This window comes from Dermacentor silvarum, chromosome 11 (genome assembly GCF_013339745.2).
Source record: "Dermacentor silvarum isolate Dsil-2018 chromosome 11, BIME_Dsil_1.4, whole genome shotgun sequence".
In the NCBI taxonomy this organism is placed as follows: Eukaryota; Metazoa; Arthropoda; class Arachnida; order Ixodida; family Ixodidae; genus Dermacentor; species Dermacentor silvarum.
The window spans coordinates 105,903,680-105,930,667 of NC_051164.1; the positions used below are offsets into that span (position 1 = coordinate 105,903,680).

The 26,988-nt window shown below is 47.3% G+C and overlaps 2 protein-coding genes across 5 annotated transcripts in view; both read right to left on the reverse strand.

The window, feature by feature from the left end:
• LOC119433261 (uncharacterized) overlaps positions 1–13,056 on the reverse strand; it is a 63,860-nt gene extending 50,804 nt beyond the window's left edge. For both annotated transcript variants that reach the window (XM_049659185.1, XM_049659183.1), the window contains exon 1: positions 12,874–13,056. The gene's annotated coding sequence lies outside the window, so the exon portion shown is untranslated. The remainder of the gene's footprint in view (positions 1–12,873) is intronic.
• Positions 13,057–15,474: 2,418 nt separating this feature from the next.
• The window catches only part of LOC119433395 (bifunctional arginine demethylase and lysyl-hydroxylase JMJD6-like), a 222,624-nt gene continuing 211,110 nt past the window's right edge, over positions 15,475–26,988 (reverse strand). For 2 of the 3 annotated variants that reach the window (XM_049658739.1, XM_037700577.2), the window contains 5 exons: positions 26,641–26,837; positions 26,079–26,226; positions 24,194–24,382; positions 22,872–23,044; positions 15,475–16,026 (listed from right to left, as the gene is read on the reverse strand). In XM_049658739.1, coding sequence (XP_049514696.1) covers positions 15,966–16,026; positions 22,872–23,044; positions 24,194–24,382; positions 26,079–26,226; positions 26,641–26,837 — 768 coding nt within the window. In that variant the 3' untranslated portion in view covers positions 15,475–15,965. The remainder of the gene's footprint in view (positions 16,027–22,871; positions 23,045–24,193; positions 24,383–26,078; positions 26,227–26,640; positions 26,838–26,988) is intronic. The other variant, XM_049658740.1, reaches the window with a different exon arrangement.

Sequence of the window (26,988 nt, forward strand, 5' to 3'; positions counted from 1 at the left end):
CGGAAGTGAATAGCGGCTGACGGGGGCAAGTGGGGATAAACCCCCCTTTGCCCCAACACTTTCTACGCCGACACATAATGAACGTTAGTGGCGTGGACGGGATCTCATTTCGGGAGGACTTATATAACAAGCGCACCGCCAACATAAGTGTGTCCTATCGTCCTCTCTTTAATCAAAGCTGACAGCTGTACTATAGTTGATGTGAATCCATGAATTAGACTCCGTAGAGGTCACCTCTTCGCTCGTATGTCTTTCGTTCTGCTGAAACAATGTTTATTCTCAACCAGAACCAACTAGCCTGGCTTTTCAGCTCTTACAACATACATTACCTATGGCATACTGATAATCTCTATAGGGGTTCGAACCCCCAAGACCTCGACTTCTACACGCCGACCCCCCCCCCCCCCCCCTCCTTCTCCCCTCATCATCACCTGCACGGCACATGATGGACGTCTCGAGAGTCCTGTGAGACAACTGTGCCAGTAAAGCTGGAAAAGCCAGGGATAAAATAACAGTGCCAGGACCAGCGAAGTCGCACCGATTGACCCAAGTGCTTCCTACTACGAATGCGAACATTCGAACGTTCCATGTAGTAGAAACGAGGACGCTGGTACGGACGTATCGAGAGGTGAGCGAACACACGAGAGTTCTAATGGGCCACGCTCTGGGAGACGGCCAAGTCTCGGGAAGGAAAACTGCGTAAGAAGTTCTGGCCCTGTAGCGAAACGCGACAGCACTACACGTTGCCAAGAAGGCGACGAAGACCGATTCTGGTGACGAGGCGAAACGAAGTCAGCCTAACAGGCGGCAGGACGGCAACAACTGAATGCAAGAATTTCAGGAAGAAACCGGTATAGCTTACAGGGCAAGAGAGACGTAACTGAGCAATGGAGAATGGTATAGTGCAGTTGCGGGATATAAAGGTTACACGGGGTTGTGACAATGTGGCCAACTGTTTTCATAGACATTTTAGCATTATTTTACGCATATACTGACGTGGCTTATGAACGCGAATTTTCTTTGTTACTGCTTTTTTCTTCTTCTTTTTTAACCACAGATTGCTGTTAGGGGTCTATACTACAACAAAGGTATACTGTGCGAGTGTTGTACGAATGGAAGGTTGTGTAGAGGCTGGCTGGGTTCTTGATCAACAAGCTTGTGCTGTGTATTGATGGAACAAGACGCAACACAATAGGAAAGGCACATGAAAACCACTGTGTACGTCTTTCCTATTGTATCGTGAATTCGCTTCATCACTGCCGCGCAGATTCAGTTAACTGGGTATTGTGCGGAGGTATGAGCTAACCGGTGCTCCCAGATATGTTCCGTATCGCTGTCCTTCACAATATACTGAGCGACTGCTTACATCAGACACGTTACGTTATATTGGTCTCAGAACAACGTTATTCGTTTGCATAAGTATAGCCTTTGCACCAATAAAACACTAGACGCGTGCTCATCAGTACGCCAGTGCCGAGTGAACGAGGAGGAGGAAACAACTTTATTATGTTAATTTGGCTAAGTGAGGGGTGGCTTCCAGGCGATGCCTTACAGCCACCTTCTCGGCTCTTTTGATGGTCCGAAGAGTGAACGAGTCTATTCAATACACAAAGAAACATTGTTCTGTGACACTTCCGGTGTCCACTGAGACCGACTGTTGGTCGTTTTCAAAACTGAACACACGGGTCTGTGCGGTACATTTCCCGTTCCTGGTTGCAAAAAGATGTAAGGTTAGATCGGAACTATTGCCACTGGGTGGTACAGGCTCTGTTAGGGCGCGGGTTATACGCGCGATAGAACGGCATATACGCGCGCTTCGTCGAGAGCTGCGTTTTCTTTCGGCGGCGTTGGTTCTTCTTTGTACCTTCTGCCGCCACGACTTTTTGCATGCGCTACGTCTCGTACGCCGACGAGTGCGTCATTCGGGCGGCGGGTGACGCCATCAAGTGACGTATATATGCGAGCCCGCGCTTCGACTGGGGGTGCTGCGCGTCCGTGGCCGGAACCTCAGGGCCGCAGCCGTAATATATATATTCAGGGAGCACTCACGCAAGGCGAGACAGCCCCCCTCTCTTTCTTTCTAAGCACGCCCCAAGGGTCGCGAGAGGCCGGTACTGAAGGGATCTGAGTCGGCGTCGCAACCTTGAAGAGACGTCGTCCTTTGTTGACAGGTGATGTCTCGTTGCACCATGGACATGGAGTGGTGTATACCGACGTGGAGGGAGTCCTTCCTATATACTGGGGCTCAAGCGGCTGTTCGCGTTGCTCTCGCTATCCCATATAAACCTATTTCGGTGTCCTATAGGGCCATATATATATAGCCGTACGGACATAGCTCAAACGCGGAGAGCCCACATTCGCAAATAAAGTTCTTATATTCGCCTACACCATTTTTTCCTCCTCCTTCGTGTTAAGTTTTGAGAAGAGGGAGAGGTGATGCTTAAATTCGAGAAAATACGGTACCTCGTGTACAAACCGCGACAGCGGTGGCGTCATTTCCACGATGTCTCAGATGTCATGGTCCTTTTGCACACATGTTTGTATAATATTCCATGCTAGGCTAATATCTGCAGTTATCAGTAAACTTTCTCTCATTCCACGCTGTTGCAGATTTTTTTTCCATAAGGACCTATAAAAGTCGCCAGGCCATTTTTTGCATTCTCTTGTATTTCCGAATGCCAGCGTACGTCATCAGTTTTTCATTATTTCTTTCTTCCTTAACGTAGCCAACACGTATACAGGAACACCGACCGGCATCGCACGGTCGTTGTCAAAATCTATGGCCATAAAAGGGATAACTGCTTCGAAAATTTCAAGGCAGCGTTGCCACCTGTGTTCCGTTGTTGATTGCATTCTGGCCTATACGAAGTTCTCCAGACAAAAGCGAACTAGTCGCGCAGTAACGTACTCTAACTCCGATAATTCAAACTTCCGGTTAATTCGAATAAAACAAAAGAAAATTCGGTTGGGCAGCTAGAACTTCGTTGCACTTGATTTTGAAGCCACTCAACAAGGCTGATTCTGGCTTATTTGGCTTCGCAGGACAGCGCAACGCTGCCGAAAATGATCGACTGGTGAAAAAACTCCGCGAATAATGAATATCGAAAATTAGTAGAATTTATTTATAGAAATTAAGGTAGACAGGTGTGCTCGAGCTGGGAAACGAAAGAGGGATGGATGACCATGATAATAAGAATATTGGTGCAATGATGTGAGTCGTTAACACAGCAGCATATTTAAAGTCTCGAGGCTTGTCCTGTGTCGCGTGAAAGGAATAACAAAAAATCTGCGCAGCTTCACTGACTTAACGTCGCGAAGACTGATAAAACAGCGGAGCTAATGGCTTCAACTTGGCTTTTACTTCCCGATGAGTCTCTTCATACCGTTGCCGCGACGCCGCCTCCCTCACTCGGGGTCTTCGGCTCTTCGCCGTCGCTTAGCCTCGGCTGCCCTTGCTCGGAACTCTGGGTCGGCACGTCGTCGTTGGGCCCATGCTCGTGCAGCTTTCGGTCGTTTTTCCTGCCGCGCCGCTTCTTCTTCCGGAGACAGTTGCTTCTTCGTCTTCGCCATAATCGTCGCCGAACGTCGGAGCGCTCTGCGCCGACAGTGCACGCTTTTATACTGCTCGGTAGACCCCCTCCCTATCTCTCCCCGGAAAGCGTCGCGCCGTCGCTACGCCGCCGTCTCCCTCTCCTTGGCTCCGCCCACCTGTCGCTCAGCGCGCGCTTTGCAAAGCTGATCAACGCTAGGCACGGTACAACCTCGACCTTGAACAGCTCCGCTGTTAAAAAAAAAAAAAAAAAACTACGCCAGAGCTTAGCGCTGCTAACTCTCTAAGTATATGCGATAGCATATTTAGATTGTGACGTCACGACAGCTGCGCGTGCGTGCATCACGGGCGACTTTGCATACTCTCACAGTCACGGCTGTACCCGTTCGCCGTCGGCGCGAAGTCGATCGACAGGGTATACAAGCCGGTTGGTCGTTCCATACTCAAGCGAACACAGTGAAAGAGTCGGAGCCGGGAGTAAATAAATAGGGTATATCGACTGATAACGATGCACAAATTAAAATAAAAAAGGACGCCAGAAAGCTAACACACCTGAACATAATATAGCACAATGATGACAAATACGACGAGCAATTTAACAGTAGATATAAAAATGAACCAGTGCGAGGAACCACACAAGAATACACTTAACAGTAATTCACCAAAACAAAGTTCAAAAGAAAACAAACGATGTCATACGCGGGGCCGTGCAGCAGTAGCAAGTCCATAAAACGTGAAGTCGGCGCGCAGAGCTTTCCCCAAGAATGCTGGCGGGCCGATGTTGTTGAGGTGGATGCGATTGCTGGGCTGGGTTTCCCGGGAGTCTATATCTGACGACTTCCCTCAAGCATGTTGACCTAACTTGAGGTGAACTACCGTGAGCTTCGTTGCAGACGTTGGTTTGTCCTCTCGTACGTCAACTAGTTCCGATTCTCCCCCCGCTGCCCAAGGTCGTGCCCCTGCACTGCACCCCACGGACGCACGCGCACACACTGGGGTCCGTTAATCGGCGTGTCGCTATCTCGAAACTATATGCCGCACCGTGGGACCCCGTTTTATTGCGATAGCAACAATTATATGGACACTTCAACCGGATTTCTGCCGTCGGCGTCGCCGTCGCCGTGAGGTTCCGTATAGATAAAATCTTCGCCGCGCGCCGTATGCCCGAGCGGAAGCGTGCGGGGACGCGCGCTATCACGGAGAGCGAACGCACTCAATCTCCCACGCGCAAGCAAGGAAGCGGGAAGCCAGCGCCGGAGGGAGCGGGGGGGGGGGGGGGGGCACTTCTACTCTGCCAACAACGCGCTCGTCGCTCGCCCGCACTGTCTCTTATCTTTCCCACGCGCAAGCAAGGAAGCGGGAAGCCAGCGCCGGAGAGAGCGGGGGGGGGGGGGGGCGCACTTCTACTCTGCCAACAACCGCGCTCGTCGCTCGCCCGCACCGTCTCTTATCTCCACACGGCTCTGACCTTTATGCACTGTGCATTCACCGCTCAGTTTCTGTTGAAGCGATAGACCGTACGTACCTTCGCCCGCTGCAGCGCATGCGCTTGCTGCCAGCGTTTTGACAGTCGTTGTCTGCAGTCATTCAGTGTGATCTATTCATGTTTGTTTGTGCGCGCTCACACCACGCTTGTTCATTCAGTTAGTAATAGTCGGGCCACATTTTCCAACGCACGCTACACATGTAATGCTGCCCGGATCGGCAGTGCAGCGCTACAGGTGTATCCCTTCGCACGCGCTGCCCACGGGAAGCGCTTCTCATCAACACCACCGTTACACACGCGCCTTCTCGTGGTCATCGAGTCTCTCTTCATGTCGGTCTACTTACGCCGCAGCACACCTGCTTACTTAATCAGCTAATGTTTACTACAATTCATATTGCTACCAAAGCCGCTCACCTTACTTCGTATGACATTGCTGTGTTGCTATCGCATTCATTGCTTCGCCCTTAGGGCGAAACTGTGACATTTTTTTTTTGACGCCCGTTAATCGGCGTGTCGCTTTCTCGAAACTATATGCCGCACCGTGAGAACACGACGTTTTTGGCGGCCGTTAATCGGCATGTCGATGACTCGAGACTATGCCGCTCTGTGACACTCACCAAAGTACCGATATCTCATATCTCTTTTGCGATTTCGTTCACAAAGTGACGCGGTCGCGTACGCTCAACACACCTCGAGTTTTCTGTTAGATACCTGTTTCTGCTAAATTGAGTGAAGTCCGCCTATATGATGATATAAAGAAATGCGTAAGCGTTCGTTGGATCGAACTGCCACAGGAGCATTAATGTGTTTGATCGCGGCTAAAAGCCGCGATCGCACGCATGCTTCTCTCGTGCCAAAGTCGCTCTCTGGCGCGTGCGTCGTGGGCCAGTTTCTCGCATTACAATTCCCTCGTCACAGCTAGCGCTTTGAGACGATGTGTTTGACTGCACTTCCTTCTAGACCGGCCCACATTTTTCGGCAGACGGACACCTACAAAGTGTGTGAGGTCCACCTATAATGCTATCACATAAAAAATTGTAGCGTGTCCCGTACTGTTATGGTAGTATATCTCGGGTGGGGTCTCGATGTTTGCCAGAGAAGAGTAGCTAAATTTTGTCGCTCTTGCCTTACGTGGGCCCGACGCAAGATGTATGCGTTTATCTTGTACACTCCGAGATGGGGTGGCGCACGCCGCCCGATCTCAGAGGTCATGATGGTAGAGTTTACTTCAAAAATCACTAGGATACATACATAAATGCGTAGACGGAAAAACGGCGCCGCGTGGCGTGTGTGTGTGTGTGTGTGTGTGTGTGTGTGTGTGTGTGTGTGTGTGTGTGTGTGTGTGTGTGTGTGTGTGTGTGTGTGTGTGTGTGTGTGTGTGTGTGTGTGTGTGTGTGTGTGTGTGTGTGTGTGTGTGTGTGTGTGTGTGTGTGTGTGTGTGTGTGTGTGTGTGTGTGTGTGTGTGTGTGTGTGTGTGTGTGTGTGTGTGTGTGTGTGTGTGTGTGTGTGTGTGTGTGTGTGTGTGTGTGTGTGTGTGTGTGTGTGTGTGTGTGTGTGTGTGTGTGTGTGTGTGGTGTGTGTGTGTGTGTGTGTGTGTGTGTGTGTGTGTGTGTGTGTGTGTGTGTGTGTGTGTGTGTGTGTGTGTGTGTGTGTGTGTGTGTGTGTGTGTGTGTGTGTGTGTGTGTGTGTGTGTGTGTGTGTGTGTGTGTACAACCTTATTTGGTCTTTAGCGTCCCTTTAAGAACGCTGTTAGCCAACCCTTGCTGCAAACTTGTCTAAACGTTGGCTTCAGCGACATTCCTTGCTCTACACCAGTGTTAAAATGACTTCAAGCTTCCGTCTTCCTGTGAGCAACAGCTCTCTTGTTTTGCCTGTACACATAAGCGGCCGGTGCTTAACGCCGACATCAGAGGCAGCGGGTGACCCGCATTGACCGTCAGGCTCTCCAGTCCAGCTACTCTACGACCACGGCGCGCAAATCGCATTAGGTCCGCGGATCTCGTTTTCGCGCTGCAGGATGCGCGCGCGGGGGAACGTGAAATGTACTACCTTCGGCAGCCTCACCCCCCCACCCGGCGCCCGGGTGAAGCCGGGCGAGAAACACGCGAGAGCGAGACGACGACGCTACAAACGACGCGGTCACGCTCGACCCGTGTCGCCTCCTTCCTCGTGCTGTCCTGCTTCGTCCCTTCCTCTCTTCTTCGAACGTGTGTGGTTGCGCCGTTCTCGGCAGGAGTCAAGTGCTCCTGCGCTCTCACTAAAACGGCGCAACGCCTGAGAGCCGCGAAGTGCAGGGCGACGGTAGCTTCTCTTAATCAAGTGCCAACTAGAAGCACGAGGGAAGCAATTAATTGGGTAGAAACTACTTGAGATATGGCTTCCCCGGAGTCCTGCTGAGATGTGCTGCTGTGGACACGTATAGGATGTAGATTAATGCTATGAGGCGTGTGTGCGTGTGTGTTGTGACGTTGCCCTGCCTGCAGGATCGGGAAGCGTTACAAACCACAGAAAAGGTAATGCAGTAGTACCGTCAACATACATCACAAAGGCTTTCACTTTCATCGCATACAACAATGCATCAGCTCCCCCAGCGCCCACCGGTGGCGCAGAAAGTGCCGGCAGCCATGCGCTCCGAGTAGCGCGTTTCAATCGCCGAGCTTCGTACCACAACGCCTAAAAATGCATTGCAAAGGGTCCTACAGACGGAAGGGTTGCCAAAAGAGATAATACAAACACAACCTTTGTGTCACATGTGTTTAGTAACCCTCTCTTAGCAGCAAAATTTCGTAATAGCGCAAGGACAGAAGCCAGACATGCGAAATAGAGAGGGAACTCCCTCCACTGTCTTGCGCGTGCCGTCGTTGCCTCAGAGGGCACGTAAGGAAAAAGTAACAAAGACAGTGATTTATACATTTTACGGGGGCCCACAGCACATGCGACCTCTGCTAAGTCCAGGCTATACGCAGTGAGGCCTAGTGAGGCCTCCAATCAATCTCGCACTTGACGCACTCTGTCCCCATCGCAGATCACTTTCTAGATAGGACCCGCGCGGCCGCGCCGTACGCAGCCGCTGCCGAAGTAGAACGCCCCCTCCCCCCGGTGCCTCGCACGCGACGCAAGACGGCACGCTTCCTCCCTTGCGCGCGCGAGATTGAGCCATCATCGTCGGCTCACCCTCGCACGCTTTCACTCGCACATACAGCATACGGCGCGCGGTGACGACGCTATCACCCGCGGACATTATACGGAACATCACGGCGACGACAGAGATGCTCCTGGAGTGTTCATATAATTTCCATCGCAATAAAAACTATAGAGGTGGTCGAAAATCAAAATTTTCGAATACGGATCGAATATGAACGGTAAGTATCTAATATCGAATAGTCAAACGCAGATGAATGTATTTACAGCAGGAGTATTTATTTCGGCGTAATCTCGCATCACGCTTGTACTGACTAGTCAAAAAGAGACAACTTACTATCAAGAACAATAAGGATCAGGTTTAAACACAAGACTACTAATTGTGATTAAAATAACTGCACGAGTTGCCTCACAACATATTTAGAGCCCGTTGCAAGCAGGCTTTCTAAGAATGAATGGCTGCTGTATTACTAGCTTTCCGAAAACGCTAAATAAGTGGTTGTTAAAGAACGAGCCGAAATTGTGGAAGTCGCAGCAGTCTCGCTTGAAGTGCGAAGCATCGATTGCGATAGAAAATTAATAGACAGATGTACAAAGTAAGGATAGTAGTTTTATCGCCGTATAAACTTGCAAACATTCGCCTAGTAACTGAATTAACAAGCATGGTGTCAGCGCACACAGGCAAACATGAACACATCACAATCGATGAGCGCGCGGACACTCGCTGTTAAAATCTTTGCGTGAGGAAGCGCGGCCGCAGCAGCGAGCGAAGCGACCTTCGTGCTGTCTATCGCTTCAACGTTAACTGAGCGGCGAGAACGCAGCCCGCACAAATGTATGATCCGTCGAAGCGCCTAGAGACGCTGCCTACGACGCAGATCGCTTTCAAGATGTAGCGCGCGCGCGGCCGCGGAATACGCAGTTGCAGCGGTATTACAACGCCGCTCCCACCTCTCACGGAACCTAGCCCGCGACGTAAGACGGCGCGATTCCTTCCCCCCCGCCGCCTTTGCGCGCGCGAGATTGAGCCGCGATCGTCGGCTCCCCTCGCACGCTTCCGCGCGGCGACAGTGTTATCGCCGTTGTACTTTATGCGGAACATCACGGCGACGGCAAAAATGCTCCTGGAGTGTCCATATATTTGCTATCGCAATAAAAAGAAAAGGGTGCTGAAGGACTTGTGGGCTGAAGACACATGGAAAACATGGAAACCGTTGCAAGGAAAACATCACTGGTAGTAGCATATACTGCTACATGACTGGACTACATGAAACACTCAATTACAGACCATTAGCAGAAGTCACAGACTGTCATGTATAGGATTTCGCCGCGAAACCGTAATCAATTACAGACCATTAGTAGAAGTCACAGACTGTCATGTAGGGTTTCGCCGCGAAACCGTAAACAAAGCTTGTATTACCCCTTTAGTTCCTGCATTGCTTCGAAAACTTATGTTGATTCACTTCTGATAATTAGAGAAATATGTGGTTGGTTCGTATTCGAAATTACTGAATAGTTCAATTTCGAATATGAAGAGTTAGAGCGTAATACTCGATTCGCATTCGAAACTTCGAATATTCGTCCACCCTAAGAACAACATCTCTTACAAGCGTCACCGTTTCAAAAGCGATGCTCGTATCATCATCGTCGTCATGCACAGCCAATTGATATGTAAAACCCCTAGGTATGAATAAAAGAGATCTTCCGCAGAGGCATTCGTCTTTCGGTGGACCTAAAATATATACCCATGTAAGGTGCCTACTACGTAAACATTTTCAAAATTTATTTTTCCAGGTTTTCTCCGAGTGTTTTCTTATTAAATTTGCGTGGCAGTCATAAAACTTGCGGCTCAGGCGCAAGGAAAGAAAATATGATTTAAAGCTCGGCAAGTAGCTTCCAAACCATAATTTTCAACGAATATTTCCAGTAAGCTGAATTAGTGTACTCATGAATCCAGTGTTTCATGACACGCCAATTGCCCGGCCAGGCTCACGCGTGCTCACAACACCAACGCAAGGCGACCCTATTTGTGGATTGCGTATAAAGTCAGTTGAAAAGTTCGCTTCATTCTGGCATACCAGCATATATAGCTTCGCCATAACCACTGTAGGTAATAATTTATCTGATTCAAATAACCGGGCTGAGAATTTCCAGCGTTTTCCCTGAATTTACCAGGAGTGCTATTCCGACTAGAGATTGTCATATTTCGCCATTTAGTCGAATTCATCATTTGTCAGCTCTGATTGGCTCACAGGGCTGCTAGGCCTCTCCGATTGGCTAAAAATTCCGCCATTATAGAATTTTTTTGACAATATGACGGAATTTGACGATGCCCCAGAATAGCACTCGAGAACTGACAAATTCACAGAAAATTCCATGTTTTCCAGATTTTCCCAACGACACCCTAGACGATGCTGACGACTTCGCAGCCATGCAGTCAATGTCAATGTGTTCAAGTTAAATTGAAACTTTCTGTCCAGAACAGAGATGGTGGAACAAAAGCAACTGTGGTGCGCATGAAATAACTTATCGTCGCCAATAAACCCCGACCTAGCATTAAACAAGCTACGGCATGACGTCACGGTGGAAGTCGCCACTTTTTGACATGGTATCATCGTACCATGTCATCGTACCATTTCGCTGTACCGAAGCTTTCGCAACAGTAGGGTCTACAACGAATCCCTAGGGGCAGTGAGATGCACGTCCGCTATTGAGATAAACGGGGCAGATATTCCGCCTCGAATTTCCTTATTCAAGCAAGCGCAATAAAGCGGAAATAAAATTTAAGGGCCATGTTTTCTGAGCAGCAACGAAGTTCTTGTGTCGAAACAATCCAGAAGGCAATACGTGCCATTAAAGCTTGGATGCAGAAAATACTGATAACTGGAAGAAACAGCGACTGCTGGCCACCACAATTGTTAACTGCTGTCAAATGTGTGTAGCACAATATGCATGCTGAGCTGACCTGCTACATCCGGCAAATGTAATACTAATGAGAGTAAATACCATTAAGTTGAAAACTTGAATTGGTACGCGTAATTCCTAGTCCAAGTACGAAGAAACCTAAACTACAAACAACCACGAAATGCTACCTTTGCGCGAAATTTGAGCGCGATCAAGCGAGCTAGCTTTAGCCGAAACATGAATACCTGGCGCTCTAACTTACGCAACATTCAGCGTAAAATGGTGTGTACAATATTTGACTTCAAGTATTGGGGTACAATTTTTTGCATGGACTGACGGTCACTACGAGACGCCATGAAATTAAACAACGATTTTCAACTTTCTTTATTCTCTTGTTTATGTGAACTGTGAATCGACTTGACACAAAAGTACATGTTCTATTCATGCTCATGGGCTCTTCTGTTCGAAAAACAGTAGCCTCCTACCTTCACCATCGAAAGTTAATGCGTTCTAAATTGTCCCATCTGGCACCGTCCTACCGTAGTAGCGACTTTAGGTTTTAATGGAGGTCTACGTTGTCTGTCACACTGCTCAGTAGTAGCAGCAACCTAAGGATTCATTAGTGTCGTAGCCAAGGCGTACTCGAGGCGCGCAATTTATCACGGCTCATCCAAACTGCAGCCGCGAGTTCACACCTTAACCTACTGGCCTCTCTCCGCGAACATTTCCCATTTTACGCTGCGCGCAACGCAATAAAGCAAAACGCACGCCTGCAAAGTCCCAGTGAGCTCTTTGGCACACAGCAAGAACTCCGAAAGGGTGGGACGAGCAGTTGGCAGTAAGATACAGCACCCAGACGCGCCGAGCGGAAAACCCCGGCTCGGGAAGCTCACCGTCAAACCCAATACCGCGCCAGATGCGCCAGGCAGCGGCGCGCGACAAATGACAACACGTCTCGATTGACGCCGCCGGACACCCGAGATGCTGGAAGCCGCCTCCGCTGCATCCACGCTTGCCAGCTAGGAGGACTGGCTGCGGCGCCACTTTGGATGGCTGCCTCCCGTAGAGAGAAGTTAAATATACATGAACTGAGCAGAAGAAGTGCCAAACGGCCCCGCCGCAGTAGAAACCGAGCGAAGCAACAGCAAAAGACGGGTGACCGCGAAAATGCGAAGCACACAAACAGCGCGCGCGCTAAGCGAAAGAAGACTGCGACACTGCTGGCTGGATAGTATATCGCCGAAGCTGGAAGAACGAAACAAACAAACAAAAAAAATTACGAAAAGCAGTGCTCCTTGTCGTATGATCCCTCTTAGCCGCGTTCAGTTTTGAAGGGCGCTTATGAGCGACGCCCCAAATATAGGAGCTCGAAATTACCTCATTTCGAGCTCGGTGGGGAACCTTTTAAAGTGGCAGGGAAGGGGAGAAAGTAAATAAAAGAAAAACGCCAGACGAAAAGTCACCCTCGCTCTTTCTTTTTTATTATAATTAGCTCGGCAAGTGGATTTGTTCTTATACGCGCGGCGCGAAAAACTTCGGCGCTGCTTGGGGCTTTTCGAGATACATTTTTCTTTTTTGTACGGAAAACTATAAAGAGTTAACAAAAAGCAGAGACCCCAGAGTGGCTCTGCCTGCTGATTTCACGTGCTTCGTGACACAAGAACGGAGAGTCGCGTAAACGCGGGATAGATATCCGGACGAACGGACTGACTCTCCGTGTGAAAGTTGCAGCAATCTGCAGAGACGACCGAGAAAAATGTCACTTTAAAGTGGAAAGGAAAGGTGTTCTCACCGATGAGGCCGTTGAGTGTCCGTGTCCACTCCTTCAGCTGACCGGTCGATCACGCATATTTAAACCTTTTTCTCTGCGGCAATTCGGCAGCTTCTTCGGCTGTTCACTGTCACCTTTCCCAACTTCACCTTCCCAGCTCCTCCGTGCGCAACGCGACGGCAGCCATGACGGAATCGACCGGAAAGACATTACGCACGCCACACAGGAAGTCGTTGCGCCAGTCCCTACGCCCTCTACAATTAGGTCAACGCCCTAATATCTAAAGCAGCTACCTCAACTGAGTAGGACATATAGAAAATGCGATAGCTTTCATAACTCCTCAAATATTAACTTGTGCCTGAACTGGCCTCATTAAAATGAAAGAAACGACTTCGGTGATGGCGCCAATTTTGAATTCTCAACAGCGCTCGTCTTATTCCGAAATCAACGTCGTCCTTTTCATCCAGTGTCGTTATACAGTAAAGCGATCATATCAAGATAATAAATGAGTGAATTAATGTTTCTTTTTTAAATAAAAGAGAGGCACTTCAGCCTGTTGGAAATTGACAAGGTGTAGGGACTCGGTCTCTTCGTTCCAGGCCGGTTCGCGGGGTGGATGTTCTGTTGGGTAGATGTCTCGAGATGTTTGTCTGATCTCAGCATAGAGATAGTATTACTACAAAATCGATGACACCGACGGAATAAAACTAGGCGTTTGTAAGTGCCCAATGGAAGGGATAGATTTAGCTTGACGTTTAGTATCCGTTGCGCCCAAACGCTGCCCCCGACTCTGGCAGAGCCGATTAAGCAGAGCGCGGCGGTGGCTTCGTCGTTTTCGAAGGCAAACGCACTGCGAGTCTTTGGAGGCCTTCTAACCCTCCATGGGCCGGCTGCACATGAGGCGTCGATACCGAGACAGCACGGGGGTGCAGGTGCGAACGTACCTCGGGTGTCCACATAATTGCTATCGCAAGAAAACAGGAATTTTAAAGATGCGGCCGTAACTTACTCCCATCACCTCTCGAGCATAACTTACCTCACGATCACATCACCGGGGTCACATTCATCAACGTGGTTCGCAGCACAACGTTGTCGCGTAAACAAACGATGAGAAAGGAAAACAGAAGAAAAATAACCCGTAGCTTTGAAAACATTTTTCCCTAATGGCCTTTTTATCAAACACCATGCTGGACAACAGGGGCGGACCCAGGGTACCGTCCAGGGAGGGCTTCATCAAAGCATACAGGAGGAGGGGTGAGGGGGGGTGCTCGCTGTACGCTTAATGCTGTCAGTCGGCATGTCTCGGAGGAGCCACCCCTCAGGATTTGCCAGTGCTGGACTCTGTACACCAATGGCCCATGTTCCACAGATCTTTTAATGGCACTGAATCTTCAGTTGTGAATGACAGCGTTGATGGGCTTGCTTCGCAGACCCTTTTTGAAGTTGTTTGTTGCACTGCATGGTATTTTTGCCTAAACAAGAACTGTGAAATGCACAGGCTGCTTTTCACAGTTCTGAAAAGTATCCGAACATGCTCCTAGAAAAAAAAATGAATATGGTGTGTCCATCGTCTAAAACCCCTTCTAAGTAGTTCCCTCCTGCTTCAACACACAGAGTCCTGCTGCTTCTCTAAACAGTCCTGGAATTCCTCCTCAGTAAGTGCTGTTAGGGCAACCATAGGATTGCGCTTGATGGCCTCTCGGGTTTGAAAGCACATTCTTTTACAGTGGTTGCAGATTTTTAGGAACAGCCAAATGTCGCACACGATCACACGAGTTTCAGGAAACGGGCGTCATCCTGGAGTAGTTGCTAGTTCTTCAAATTTCTGTAAAAATTCTGGGCACAAATTTTGCAGGCAGCTGATGCGTACCTAAATATAGTCTTTAAATTTATATTCGCAGCATGTCTGTCGCTATCCATTAGCCAAGCAATTTCTGTAAAAGGGAACTATCTCATCATTATCAACGTTTGCACTTAATTACCAATGACATTATTATGGTTTAACGAAAGTCCCTCCCATAAAGCGTGGCTCACTCTCCACAGATCTTTGGCTTTTTTTGAAGCGGTTGTACCATATTTTTATCAGCTTTATGGCCCTAGTGTCATCTGCAAATGCTGTTCGGATCTTCCACAGTGCTTCTGCTTGGCTGTCTCCAAGCTTCACACATTACTTTATGTAGTATATTAGTTTGATTCCCTCTAATTTTTCCCCCACTTAGAATCATGCCGAGATCAGACAACAGTACTCAACACAACTATTCCTGCACAGCAGCATAGGGAAGTTAAGGTCACGCCACCTGCAGGCTAAACACATCACACGCCTTCCACGACATGCAGTGTGGCTAACTTGAACCATGTAGTTTTTCTTAAAATAAAGAAAGTCGGATACTTTTCAGGCAGACCTTGTGCCATCATGCCAGACACATTGGCATTCTCACATTATGGAACACACCAGTTCAAGATGTATCTGCCGATTTAAATATTGCCTCTGCCACCACCACATTAGCGAATCACCTTGTGGTAAAGCTAGCTTAGCAGTTTATGACAGGGGTCTACCTATATGCAGAGTGAAGAGGTACTCCACACACAACTCATTGCATGCATTCAAAGCTTGACACACTGTTAAATAATCTTAACCTCTTTTATTACGTGTGAATAATGATGCACGAAAGATCTTTTACGAATGGCAGCAATGAGCACAGAAGGAACGTGAATGGCCACTAAGTGCCATAAATAATGAAGGTTGCATGGAAGATTGATACATCACTTAAAATATAATCATAATGCAGAATCGAGGCTCTGTCCAATTGGCGACACCGATCAGCGCGGGAAAACACAAATTGGACAGCAGCGCTCGTGACTGGAGTTCTACTGGCACGTGAGCGGGCAGTGCCACATACTTTTGAGGAAAAAAAAAAAAAAAAAAAAACACGAAGTCACAGGTGAGATGTGAGTTGTGGTGCTTTCAGTCTCAAAAACAGATGCCTCTAGGCGCCAATGTCCACTGCCGTCTGGCTACCATCACACTGGCACAGGCGATGACACTAGACTCTTCACTCTCTCTCATTTTGGCATTACGCGCACACTTGCAACCTGTCTATGGAAACACTTCCTCAACACCTGCTGCAGCCCCGCTTGTGATCCCTTCGGTCTTCTCTACTTGAGGAGCGCTTCCTGCAAATAAAAAAGCAAACATGGCCGTTAGACACCTCTTTAATGTCAAAGTAACATAACGAATGGAACATCAAAACAAGCTGGAAAAAGCTTAGCATGATGTCACAAACCCCTTCGAACATACAACAAATGGCACTTTGTTTGTACTCCAAAGCTAAAATTGCAGCACTCGTGAGAGAATGGTATTAGCACAACACAGCCGATGTGTCCACTCAATACACCCCTGAGCAAGTAAATTTTAGGGCCATGTTAGCCAAGAAATAGTGCTTATAAATACCAATGTAAAGCCAAGCCGGAATGGTATGTCACGCTTTTGCCGCACTGAAAGTGTATATTGGATGGAATATGATGAATCATTATTCAAGGAATTTGCTGCCAACTGGATATAAAACTCACTCTTCCGATTTATCTTGTGCTCAAATTGCAGTACTGAATAATGTGGCTACGTATTGTCAAAAGAATCTGCCACCTTTCCAGAGGTTTGCTTAAGCTTTCTGCTACAGAATTTTAAGAAAGTTCCCAAACTGTATTCTCTTTTTCTATTTCTCACTGCAGTGCAATTTTTAAAAATGAACATCTATCTGGGTTTAGTCCATTGTTGCCATCATCCGTAATGTCACAGAGAGAGGCGTTTGTAAATTTTAACATGAATGACGACCCATCTCTAATTTTTGCATAATTTCCTGGACACTAAACCCGATTCAGGAAAATGTGAGATATTACCTTATTTCATGAATGCTTCCAAGATAATGACCACAATTAGGTTATTGTTATGTGGCTGTCAAACGCCGCACAGCAATGTATTCCTCATTAATAATTTACATTCATTTAGCCCATAAAGATGGAAGGAAATTAATAGTATTTGCAAAGTAAATACTTTTTCGGTAATGACGAAACTGTTTATGTAAAGAACAAAGTCACATGAAAAATATGCATCAAGAAGGTATATAGTTTATTATTACTATACTATTTTTTTACAAAGTAACAAAATATCAGCTACACTGCATAAACATACACAGAGTATAGTACAAAAGACATTGCCACAGTGGAACAGTGATTACAGAACATGTTCAGATCACATTCTAGTTTTTCTGAATTCATGTGTCCGCTTATTTATTTTTGCAAAAACACTCCACAAACCATTGACTTATACCACCAAGGCCATCATATTGAAGCACTTGTGTTAAGTGCAGCAATGTAAAAAAAGGTAAAGACAAAATGTTTCTGGCAGAAGCCATCTACGATGAGGCCCCCATCTATACAGCCCACATACTCTATTCAACTTTGATTACAGTCCATTCAGTGGAGCATGGTGGTGAGTCCATTTGGCTTCATTGCTTTTGCAGCAAAACACACTGCACATCGATACCGTGATAGCCCGACAGGGGGTGTGCTCTTTCACTCTATTGTTGCACATTTTCCGCACCTTTCTCAACTGTTGCCATGGTACCAAGAATAGGTACTCGCTTACAACACTGCAAGCCTGGTTTCGATTCCTCGAAGAAGCTATACTTTTTTAACTCTTTTTACGTGGTCATCGTATCGATGCCACCAACACAGATCAAAGTGAACTAGGGTAGCCAAAGAACTGCTCCAGCATTTAAAAGTAGTGCGAAAGCTCCTGTTCAAAGTATCACTTCTTCAGTTTTCTTGCATCATGTGGATCATTCACTGTTCATGGCTGGCTGATCTGACAATGTAGGCAGAGCATCACTCAGCCCATTGACGAAGATCGAAAAAGAATAGCACTGAAATACAGTTATTACATTGCACCAGCCATGATGTGGTTTCCGACAACCACTGAGCAATTGATGAGCTAGCAGTGTCATCATGACTGTACCCTCAGGGGCGGCAAGGCCTTCCAAGTGGTGCTGTCACACTACTTTTCTCTTGCCACCCTCAGTTTTCAAGAATCTGGAAATAAACTAAACGGTTTCATTGACTGATCGACTACACTGAGCAAGCTGTGGTCGTCTTCTGTATTTGCTGCAAGTACGTGTTTGATGAGTTGAGCCCAACCTCTTCATTGAACAGTCTTGAAGCACTTCTCAGGAAAAGGAATGGACGGGCCTAGCGATGGGAACAGTGCTACAACTTATTTACTCTTGTCTAATCCCACAATAATCTTGCTAAAGAAAGCCTCTATTAGATATCTGCAGAGTGAAACCTGCCCATTCAGCTTGAATTAAAATTTTCTTTCATTGTCTTTAAAGGGGCACTATGACAAATGTCGAGTCTAGCTGGAGTGGTAGATTATGACCTACAGGGTCTGTCAGCATTTATTCTATGCTCAGAGATGATGTGGTCGCTAAGAAATTCTAAGACAGCTTCTCTCTTGGAGTCAACATAGTCGTAGATGTAGTGTCAGTGAGTTCTGCAGGAAAATCCAATAAACAGACCAAACTATACTGTCTTACAAGTTCAACTGCAATGCAATGATCATTACATTATGAGCATGTGACACCACTATGCACCAATTACAAATGGGAAATAATGTATAATTGAAAGATCTTTATGTGGTAGTGCCAATCCTGTCCATTGTTTTCTAATCTATAAAGGATTTGTTCCTTGTAAAAGTGACACATTCAACACTTCAAATCAATCTATAAGTTGACTTGATGTTTGCCTCAAGTGTTCTTTTAAAGTTCTGTCATTACTTGGCCATGTAGCCTGGTACTGAGAGATACCCAGCCATGCTTTCCAAACAAAAGTGCAAACTGCATCTCTGAGCTCCAATATGCATGGCCTGGATCCGAGAAAATGTGTTCCTCTTTTTTTTTTTTCCTCGTAGACAAGCCATCCCAAGAGTTTCCGGGGTACGCAGCACACAATGCAGAAGATATTACATCTCGTACATCATGACATGCCTAACAAGCGAACTAGCAATGCTTCATAATCTATATCTTGCATCCAAAATAGCTAACAAAGGAATGAAGGAATTTAAATGTGGCCTACGCTTTCTTCATATGTCCAGGCATCACAGACACACATGCAAAAAAAAAAAAAAAAGACTGTAGCCAATGATTAAGTAAAAATGCATGTGTGCGTGTGAACTGACATTTTCAGACCCTTACAGGCTGCCAGTTCACAGTGAGCTGACAAATAACAGTTTAAAGGGATACGGACACGAAATCTGAAATTTTACAAAAATGCTGAAAATGAATCCTCAGTGTGTGATTACACCAAAAAGAAGTAGTCACTTAGCTGATTTTTGAGCCGATGGCTTTATTTTTGGCGTTTTTGTAAGCACGCGCCTCGCCGCCCAACCCGCGGGAGTTGGAAGGCGTGACGTCACGACACACTCGTTGGATAGCCAGCCGGCCGGCCGCGGTCATTCGAAGCGCGCCGCCGCCGCCATCGCGAGCATGGATTCGAGTCCTGGTGCCTCTACCAGCGATGAGAACATGTTTGAAGACGAGGATCATTCCAACTTGGCAATAAATATTACCGCTTACGGTTACGAGCCTTCCGCGTCAAGCGACGAAGGAGAGCAGGCGGCCGTGGAAGTGCCGGTCAGGTTCTCGCGAACCGTAGCGCGAAGATTTCGCTTTGCACCAGACACTTGTGCAAGAATTGTTTGTCATTTCCTCTGTAAACTTGCTTTTTCAAGAGCGCACGCAGGCGAGGCAGCTGCGGGGTACTTCAGCACTGCGTGCCACGGCGGCCGCATTTCGATGGGGGCGAAATGTAAAAACACCGGTGTACTTAGATTTAGGTGCACGTTAAAGAACCCCAGCTGGTGCAAATTTCCGGAGTCCCCCACTACAGCGTGCCTCATAATCAGATCGTGGTTTTCGCACATAAAACCCCATAATTAAAATTTTTCAGCACTCTGTGGATGACTGAATAGTAGTTTATGCCGACAGATGGCAGCACCTGTCTGTCATTCTGCCCAGTTTTTTTCTGTGGAGTAGCGGAGCAGTGTGTGTGTCTGATCTCGTGAGTCGCGCTCGCTAGCCTTGTATTGTTTTACTATGCTTTGCCAACATTTTTAAAGACATTACTGCCTTCGTGCCCAGCCTCGGGCATCTCACCCCAGCCTCGCCCTCACACTGCTCAAGAAGGCTGCAAGTGAACGAAAACAGTACCGACATCTTTTCACCTCCTCTTTTGCAACGTGCCGCTGATCATTTCTGCCTTGCGTTTTCGTGAGAAGACCGATGGCACAGCGTCAGGCTTTAAGCATTGCCTTTTGAGCGGCATGACAGGGCTTTTCAGCACAGCCGGGCTGATCACATAGTCATCTGCGACGAAGTGGTCCATGCAAGTCATTTTTAGAGGTCTCCAGGCTGTGCATGATGACTAACAGGCAGGTATCCAAAGTTTACGCATCATCTCGTCTCTGAGAACATGTTGGACGGCGTGTCACGACCGACGATGCTGGTATAACAGCAATGTCTGGGCATTTCCTTCCGCCGTGACGAACGCGTCAATACCGAGCGACGACCGTGGGAAGGCGCATGTAAGGCGCACCGGTGCACCTGCGTGGAGCGCCGACGGGGATAATGTTTCGGACGGACCACGTGCGAAGATCGCCGAAAGGGGTTAAGCAAACGCTGCAAGGGACCGACACCCCCAGAAACACTGCGACGACTGTGGCCGACCTTGGCCGCGCGCGCGCGCCGGTGGGGGTCATGACGTGAAATTTAAGCTTCTGCCGGCGGCCGCTTGGAGGCAAGGTGCAACAGAAAATCGCAAAAAAAAAAAAAAAACGTTTCTCGTTCTTTTTTTCAAAGCAGCTTGTTGTATTCGTCATTTTCAACAGTTCAACTTTTGTTCCGACACAAAAAACCACCCGCCAACTTTTGTGTCCGTATCCCTTTAAGTACACTAGAAGAACCTTTACATATCACTGTGAGCAAGGAACCTGTAAGGGCTTAACAGCCTCAATCTGTTATCTCTTCATAAGGAATTGACATAAATCATGCTAATTCTAGCAAGAATATTTTAATGGTGTTGATTACATAAATGCTACAACTTACCTTAGGCTTAATGCAGATGGAGTTACACAAAAGAAGACATACAATGTTGAAAGAAGGTAACAGCATAAGAAACACTAGCAGAGCCACAATGTTGGAGCAGTGAGAATTCTGTTCAGTTTAATACTAACAGCAGAATGAAAAAACCCAAAACTCAACAACACTGTAAGCAGCTTCATAGGGGCTCAGGAAACTGGCACATAAGCAATTCTTACAAAGGTAACAGATTCAAATTGCTGCACTGCTAGCAAAAATGTGAATCTACATGTGCTTGGTATGCAGTGGAACCTCGTTGATACGATTCTGCGTAATACGTTTTTTGGGATGGTACATTTTTTTTTCTTTTCCCCATAATATGATTTGGTGGGAGAATATGTTGGATGATATGATTTTCGGATGATACGCTTTATTTTCCGGTTCCCGTGAAGATCGTATCAACGAGATTTCAGTGTATCTGCATCTGGTGTGTAACACTCCATCAAAGCAGCCGAAAGCCAGCAATAATGATTCCAATCCTCACCAGCCCAATGAAAAGCAATGGCTGTGCGGTGCAGCTACGATGAACACGTGCCTGCAAGCACGTGTACTTTCGCCATCACCAGCATTGCGTACCTTTGTCGTATGTTTGCCAAGGAATTACAAACACAAGATTCCAATAGATTTGAAGGCCCTTCCAGATGAGCCCAAAGAACGACCAGTGCCAGCGGGCAACCACAGGTGGTAAGCTGGGCCAGAACAGAGCGCAGGCGAGAGAGGAGATGGGCGAGCGTAAGCAATGGGATTGTTGGCTGCGAGCAGCGATTAACCCTTTATGGATGAGTGTTGCCTACGGGCAACAAACCAGAAATTTCTTTTTCTTGATAAGTTTTGCCATTGAGTATGGAGTTTCTGGCTAAATGTCTTCAGCCAGCACTGAATGTCCGGCAGCAAGCGTCATTGGTTGGTTTAGAACAGAAACGCAGGACAAGGAAGAAGAATTTCTGCACGCGACTTTTCTTTGAAAGCGCGGTTAGAGGTGAAAGACCAATGCAAGATCTCCGGCTGCAACTGGCATTCCACAAATGATGTAAAGCAAATGCAATGGGCACTTATTGTTTGCGAATGACGACAGCCATCTGTACATATTCCAAACAAAGCCACAGGTGTTATGAAGGGAAGCTCACTTCCAGTTTTCTGCTTGGTCTACATGTTTTGCACGTGCAGAGACTTTGAAAAACATTTTTTTGGTTGGAGTGCGGTATTGCTTATAGTGCAGAAATTCACGACTCCGGCGACCTACATTATAAGCAGTCTATGCTTACATGTAAAATTTTAAAATGCTTTTGTGAGACAACTGCTGGACCGATTTGAATTAAATTTGTTGCATTTGTGAGATCAGGTTAGAGTTCTAGTGATGTAGAAGCAAAATTTTCAATTTGGATGTTCCCATAGCAATTAAGAGGCACTAGATGACTGAAATTCAATTACATCTCTGTTGCACTCCCAACTCGAAGGTGAGAGCACCTCCAAGTGCTTCAAGCTGGAGTGGCAAGGTGAACATTTTCCAAGTGATCAGATTGAACCAGCCGAATGTAAGGCGTGCTCGAGAGCACTCTAAAGGGCTCGAAGGGATTTAGTCAAATGAAATACAAATTTCTTCTTTATGAGTGCCCACTTGGCACTGATAGATGGCCATGGCACTTCTGTCTCCCATGTGGCCATGGCACTTCTGTCTCCCATGGCCATCTATCATAAAACTGCCATTCCCAATGGAGGACGTGCATGCATAAACAACAAATGATCGACTAGAGCTTGGCCCAGAAGGCCAAGACAGTACAGAGCTCGATGGTGAAGCAACATCAACTCGCAGGAAACTGCAAAAAGCACCTCTTGCGTTTGTAGCCATTGAGGCTCCCTTTGCCAGAGTCTTCGTCGGAGCTCGAACAGCAGGAGGAATCGGATGACGATGAACTGGATCCCGACGAACTGTCCGAGGCGACACCAGAGTCTCGAGACACATCCACCTTGTCGGCAACAGCGGCTAGCTCTGGCCTATGCTCCTGGTCGAGAGAAGACAAGGCCAGCATGAAACAGTGAGAGTTCAAAAACCTGCTTCTATGATAGTCAATTCATATGCGGTATGAATCATACAGCTTTCTGCTGCTCAATACTTCATACATCAAAGTTTTTTCCAAACCTGAAAGAAGACCGCGAAAGCCAGCAAAAAGTACTGCGCCACTAGTCACGCAGAACCTTGTTGTTTCCAGCTTTCTTTCAGGCATGGAAAAAACTTTTACGTAGCACGTATAGAGCAACAGAAAGATAGATCCCCCCCAGAACTCGTCATGATGACCTACAATTTTCAGATTGACACATTCGCTCTAATTATATAATACCGAAGAAGTTAATTAATAATAACTAATTATGTGAAATACAAAAAATAGTCTGACTTGTTCCAAGTGATGGCAAACAACATTACTTTGGTTCTGTGCAGCCACATGGCATTCGCATATCTTTAAATTTGCGCACAAGTTACGTGGGACACCCTGCCTTATTCCACTTAGCAAAGAGTCCAAGTGTTGCTTACAAGTCATTTTTCTCATTGTGCAGCCCCGTTACAGTAAGGAATTCAAGACAAAGTAAGCATCTACTATAATGGGAGCTTATATGTAAGAAGAGTCACTTGTCTAACATGCAAAACTGCCGAAGAACTAAATTAACAGCTTATTGGGCCATAATTTTTAACTGTTATTCATGCCAAGGCAAACTTGTTTCTTTTGTTGGCCCATGCCTTACATAGAAAAGAACAGGAAGCTTGGCCACCCAAAGCTCCTGCAAACCAGGCTTAGCCAACCTAGATGAGAGTTGTTTCCCTTGTGGCTTGTAATGTCAGTATGAATTACACAAGCCACGGCGGCCGCATTTCGATGGGGGCGAAATGCGAAAACACCCGTGTGCTTAGATTTAGGTGCACGTTAAGGAACCCCAGGTGGTTCCAAATTTCCGGAGTCCCCCACTACAGCGTGCCTCATAATCAGAACTGGTTTTGGCACGTAAAACCCCATAATTTAATGAATTACACAAGCTATAGTAATGTTGTGCTCTGCAGTGTCTGATAGTACTAAATCACACAGGAAGTGGGACGAGGCAAAACCAGATACAGTGCAACCACACCATTGGGTAATGTGGTACATGCCTGCACTTCTCACCTTGAGTGCCTCGTACCACTTGCGTGAGAGTTTTGGCCTCCCCCGCACCGTCTTGTGCCACACGATGGGGAAGTTGGTGCGGCTACAGAAGTTCTGCGTCACCGCAATGGTGTGGTCAAGGTTGAGCACCACATGCCACCAGCCGCCCGGCACAAACACCACCTCGCCGGGCTTCTGCACCAACTCCAGCTACAAAGAGAGAAGAGCAACAACATTGTAACATTAAGCAAAATGTGTGCGAGAGGCACCTGTGTGAGAGGCATGTGTAAGGCACCTGAAAGAAGGAAATCCAGTGTTTAAAACAATGTTGTTATCATGGGTTAGAGCATGACTGCTGCTTCTGAATGAGAGCTGAATCATGTGAACAAACATCACAACATCCAAGTGCTGCCATCTGTGCCAAGAGATAGAGTAACTCTAACCAGAGACAAACTAATGAGAAGCCTTTTGCTTTATTTTTGTAATGTGTTGACTTGGGCTAGTTGGTGAACATCCATGAAGAAATGAAGGTTCGTGTCTTCTGTGCTGTTTTCACTACCTTTAGTTTCTGCACCTGGATACGTGCAGTGCATACGGAATGTGTACGGCAAGGGATAGACAGAACCACTAGCACAATGACATTGCATTTCACCACACACGTGGTCGCATGTTGTGCTTGTGTTGAGGAGCTTTTCAACATCTCTCTCAATTGGGAACATGCTACCATGTAGCATGCTCCCAATTGAAGATTGAAGCCCCTATTGGACCAGTGAACTGGTCTACTTCTCACAACAGCATTGTGCAGCAAAGGTAACTCAGCCTCCATTGTGCTACAGTTTCTATGCTCGCTGTACTTGATCAGCTTCCGACGGCTGCCCAGTTAAACAGAAGGTTATATTGAGGGAGCTCCATATCCATTCAACATATCTTCGTCTTGAAGCTGTAAGCTAATGTTCACCTCCTCTGATCCCGTCCCGCTGTGGTCCCGTCAAAGTTATGTATATTCTAATGGGCTAAAACGCCCAGTAATTGGAACGCGAAAGCATTTGCGACGGTTAATTCGAACATACCGCGCACCGACAATGCTCTCAGCAGCGCGCCAAATCACGTGGCGGCACCTCCGACCACATTGCTCCGAAAAGCTTAGGCGAGCCCCTCAACGCCACGCGGAGAAAAAAGAAAAGAGAAAAAGAACCACGGCGGGAATTTCACTCTCTCAAATGGCAAGGTCGCCATTTCTGTGTCGTGCCGGAACACGCGTGTATGTGCCGTCGTCTCAGCCAACGCTACGGCGCAGAGGGAAGCAACGGCGGAGGCCCAGTCCGGCCACCGAAACTGCCCATGCCAGCCAACGCCTCGCTTCAACGACATAAAACAAAACTTCAGGGAGCGGGCTAAGCTGGCGCCGGGCGCGCACGGAGACAGTCGAAGGTGAGGGAGCTACAAGGGAGTTTTTGAGAGGGAGCGCGAGGGGAGCCACCGAAGCCACTGCCACCGAAGCAACGGGGTCGCCGAGACCAAATCCACTTCCTTGCCGCTCTCCTCCCTCTCCTTCGACGGTCCCCGCGCGCGCGCATAGCCGTGCTGGCGCCACCCACTCCCTGAAGTTTCGTTTTCTGCCGTAATCGGGAAGCAAGCGTTGGCCGACGTGGGCAGTTTCGTGGCCCTCGCTTTCTATGTGCTTGCGCACCGTGATATTTCACGACTCGCACCGTTGGTATGTCCCGTGCCTATGATGCTCTAATACTTCAAAAATAAGTCCTTCCTTTAATTCGATCTTCTTTTAATTCGAATAAATTTTTGGGCACCTCTGAGTTCGAATTATCGAGATTCGACTGTATAATGGTTTTCATGCAACAAACGTGTTCTTTCTTAAGCAAACGACTGTGTTACAAACAGAACTCACCGGCTTGCATTCTGTGGGCCAGGATGGCTGCTGTGTCCTCGGGTAGACTAGACGGAACCAAGTGATGGCCTCATCACCCTGTTTTCCTCCATCTTCAGGCCGCAGTTTCAGCATCTCCTTTGGCGTGTGCGTTGGGAACAGGCACCACCTGACAATATAGCAACAGAAATGTCATCAAGCTACTCGTGAAACAGACGCTTTCAAAGTTGTAAGGGGTATAAAGCCAAACAGCATGCAATATAGATATCGCTTGAGTTTAAAGCGCTGCCAATAAAATCTAATCACGCTTGCATCATTGGAACAACACGTTCATCAACTACCACGTTTTCTTACCTACTGTCACATGAAACCCGCATTAGGTGTTCTGCTGAATTTGGAATATCGCATAATGATGTATCACTGAACAGTTTGGATTCAAGAGGAAAAGAGTAGGCCAACTCAGCCTTTGAGTAATCGAATTGATAAATTAATTCATTGGCCAATCAATCAATCAATCGGTCAATCAATAAATCAGCTAAGTTCTCAACCAATCATATAAGAATAGATGAAGATGAACACTGACCTTTTGTGGCCATGCACCAAGGCATTCCAGGCGCTGGTTCCCAAGGGATCAATGTGGATACCAGTGCCCGAACGGGCGGAGCCCATGACGAACCAGCGATACGGGGGCCGCTTCTCTTCACCGGCATACTGGAACAGGTCATCGGTGAAGTAGGCAGGCACTTGGTAGTCCTCCAGCAGCTTGGCACGCCGCGAGTGCTGCAATGTATAACAGAGGCAAGTTAATTCACTCTACAGCACATTTTCTGCTTGTCAGTAACAACCCGATATGTGTGTGACAGTTGACAAGCAAAGCTGTCCGAAAGCTTTGGACACATATTTGCAATCTGCAAATTCCCAAGCCGAGGCG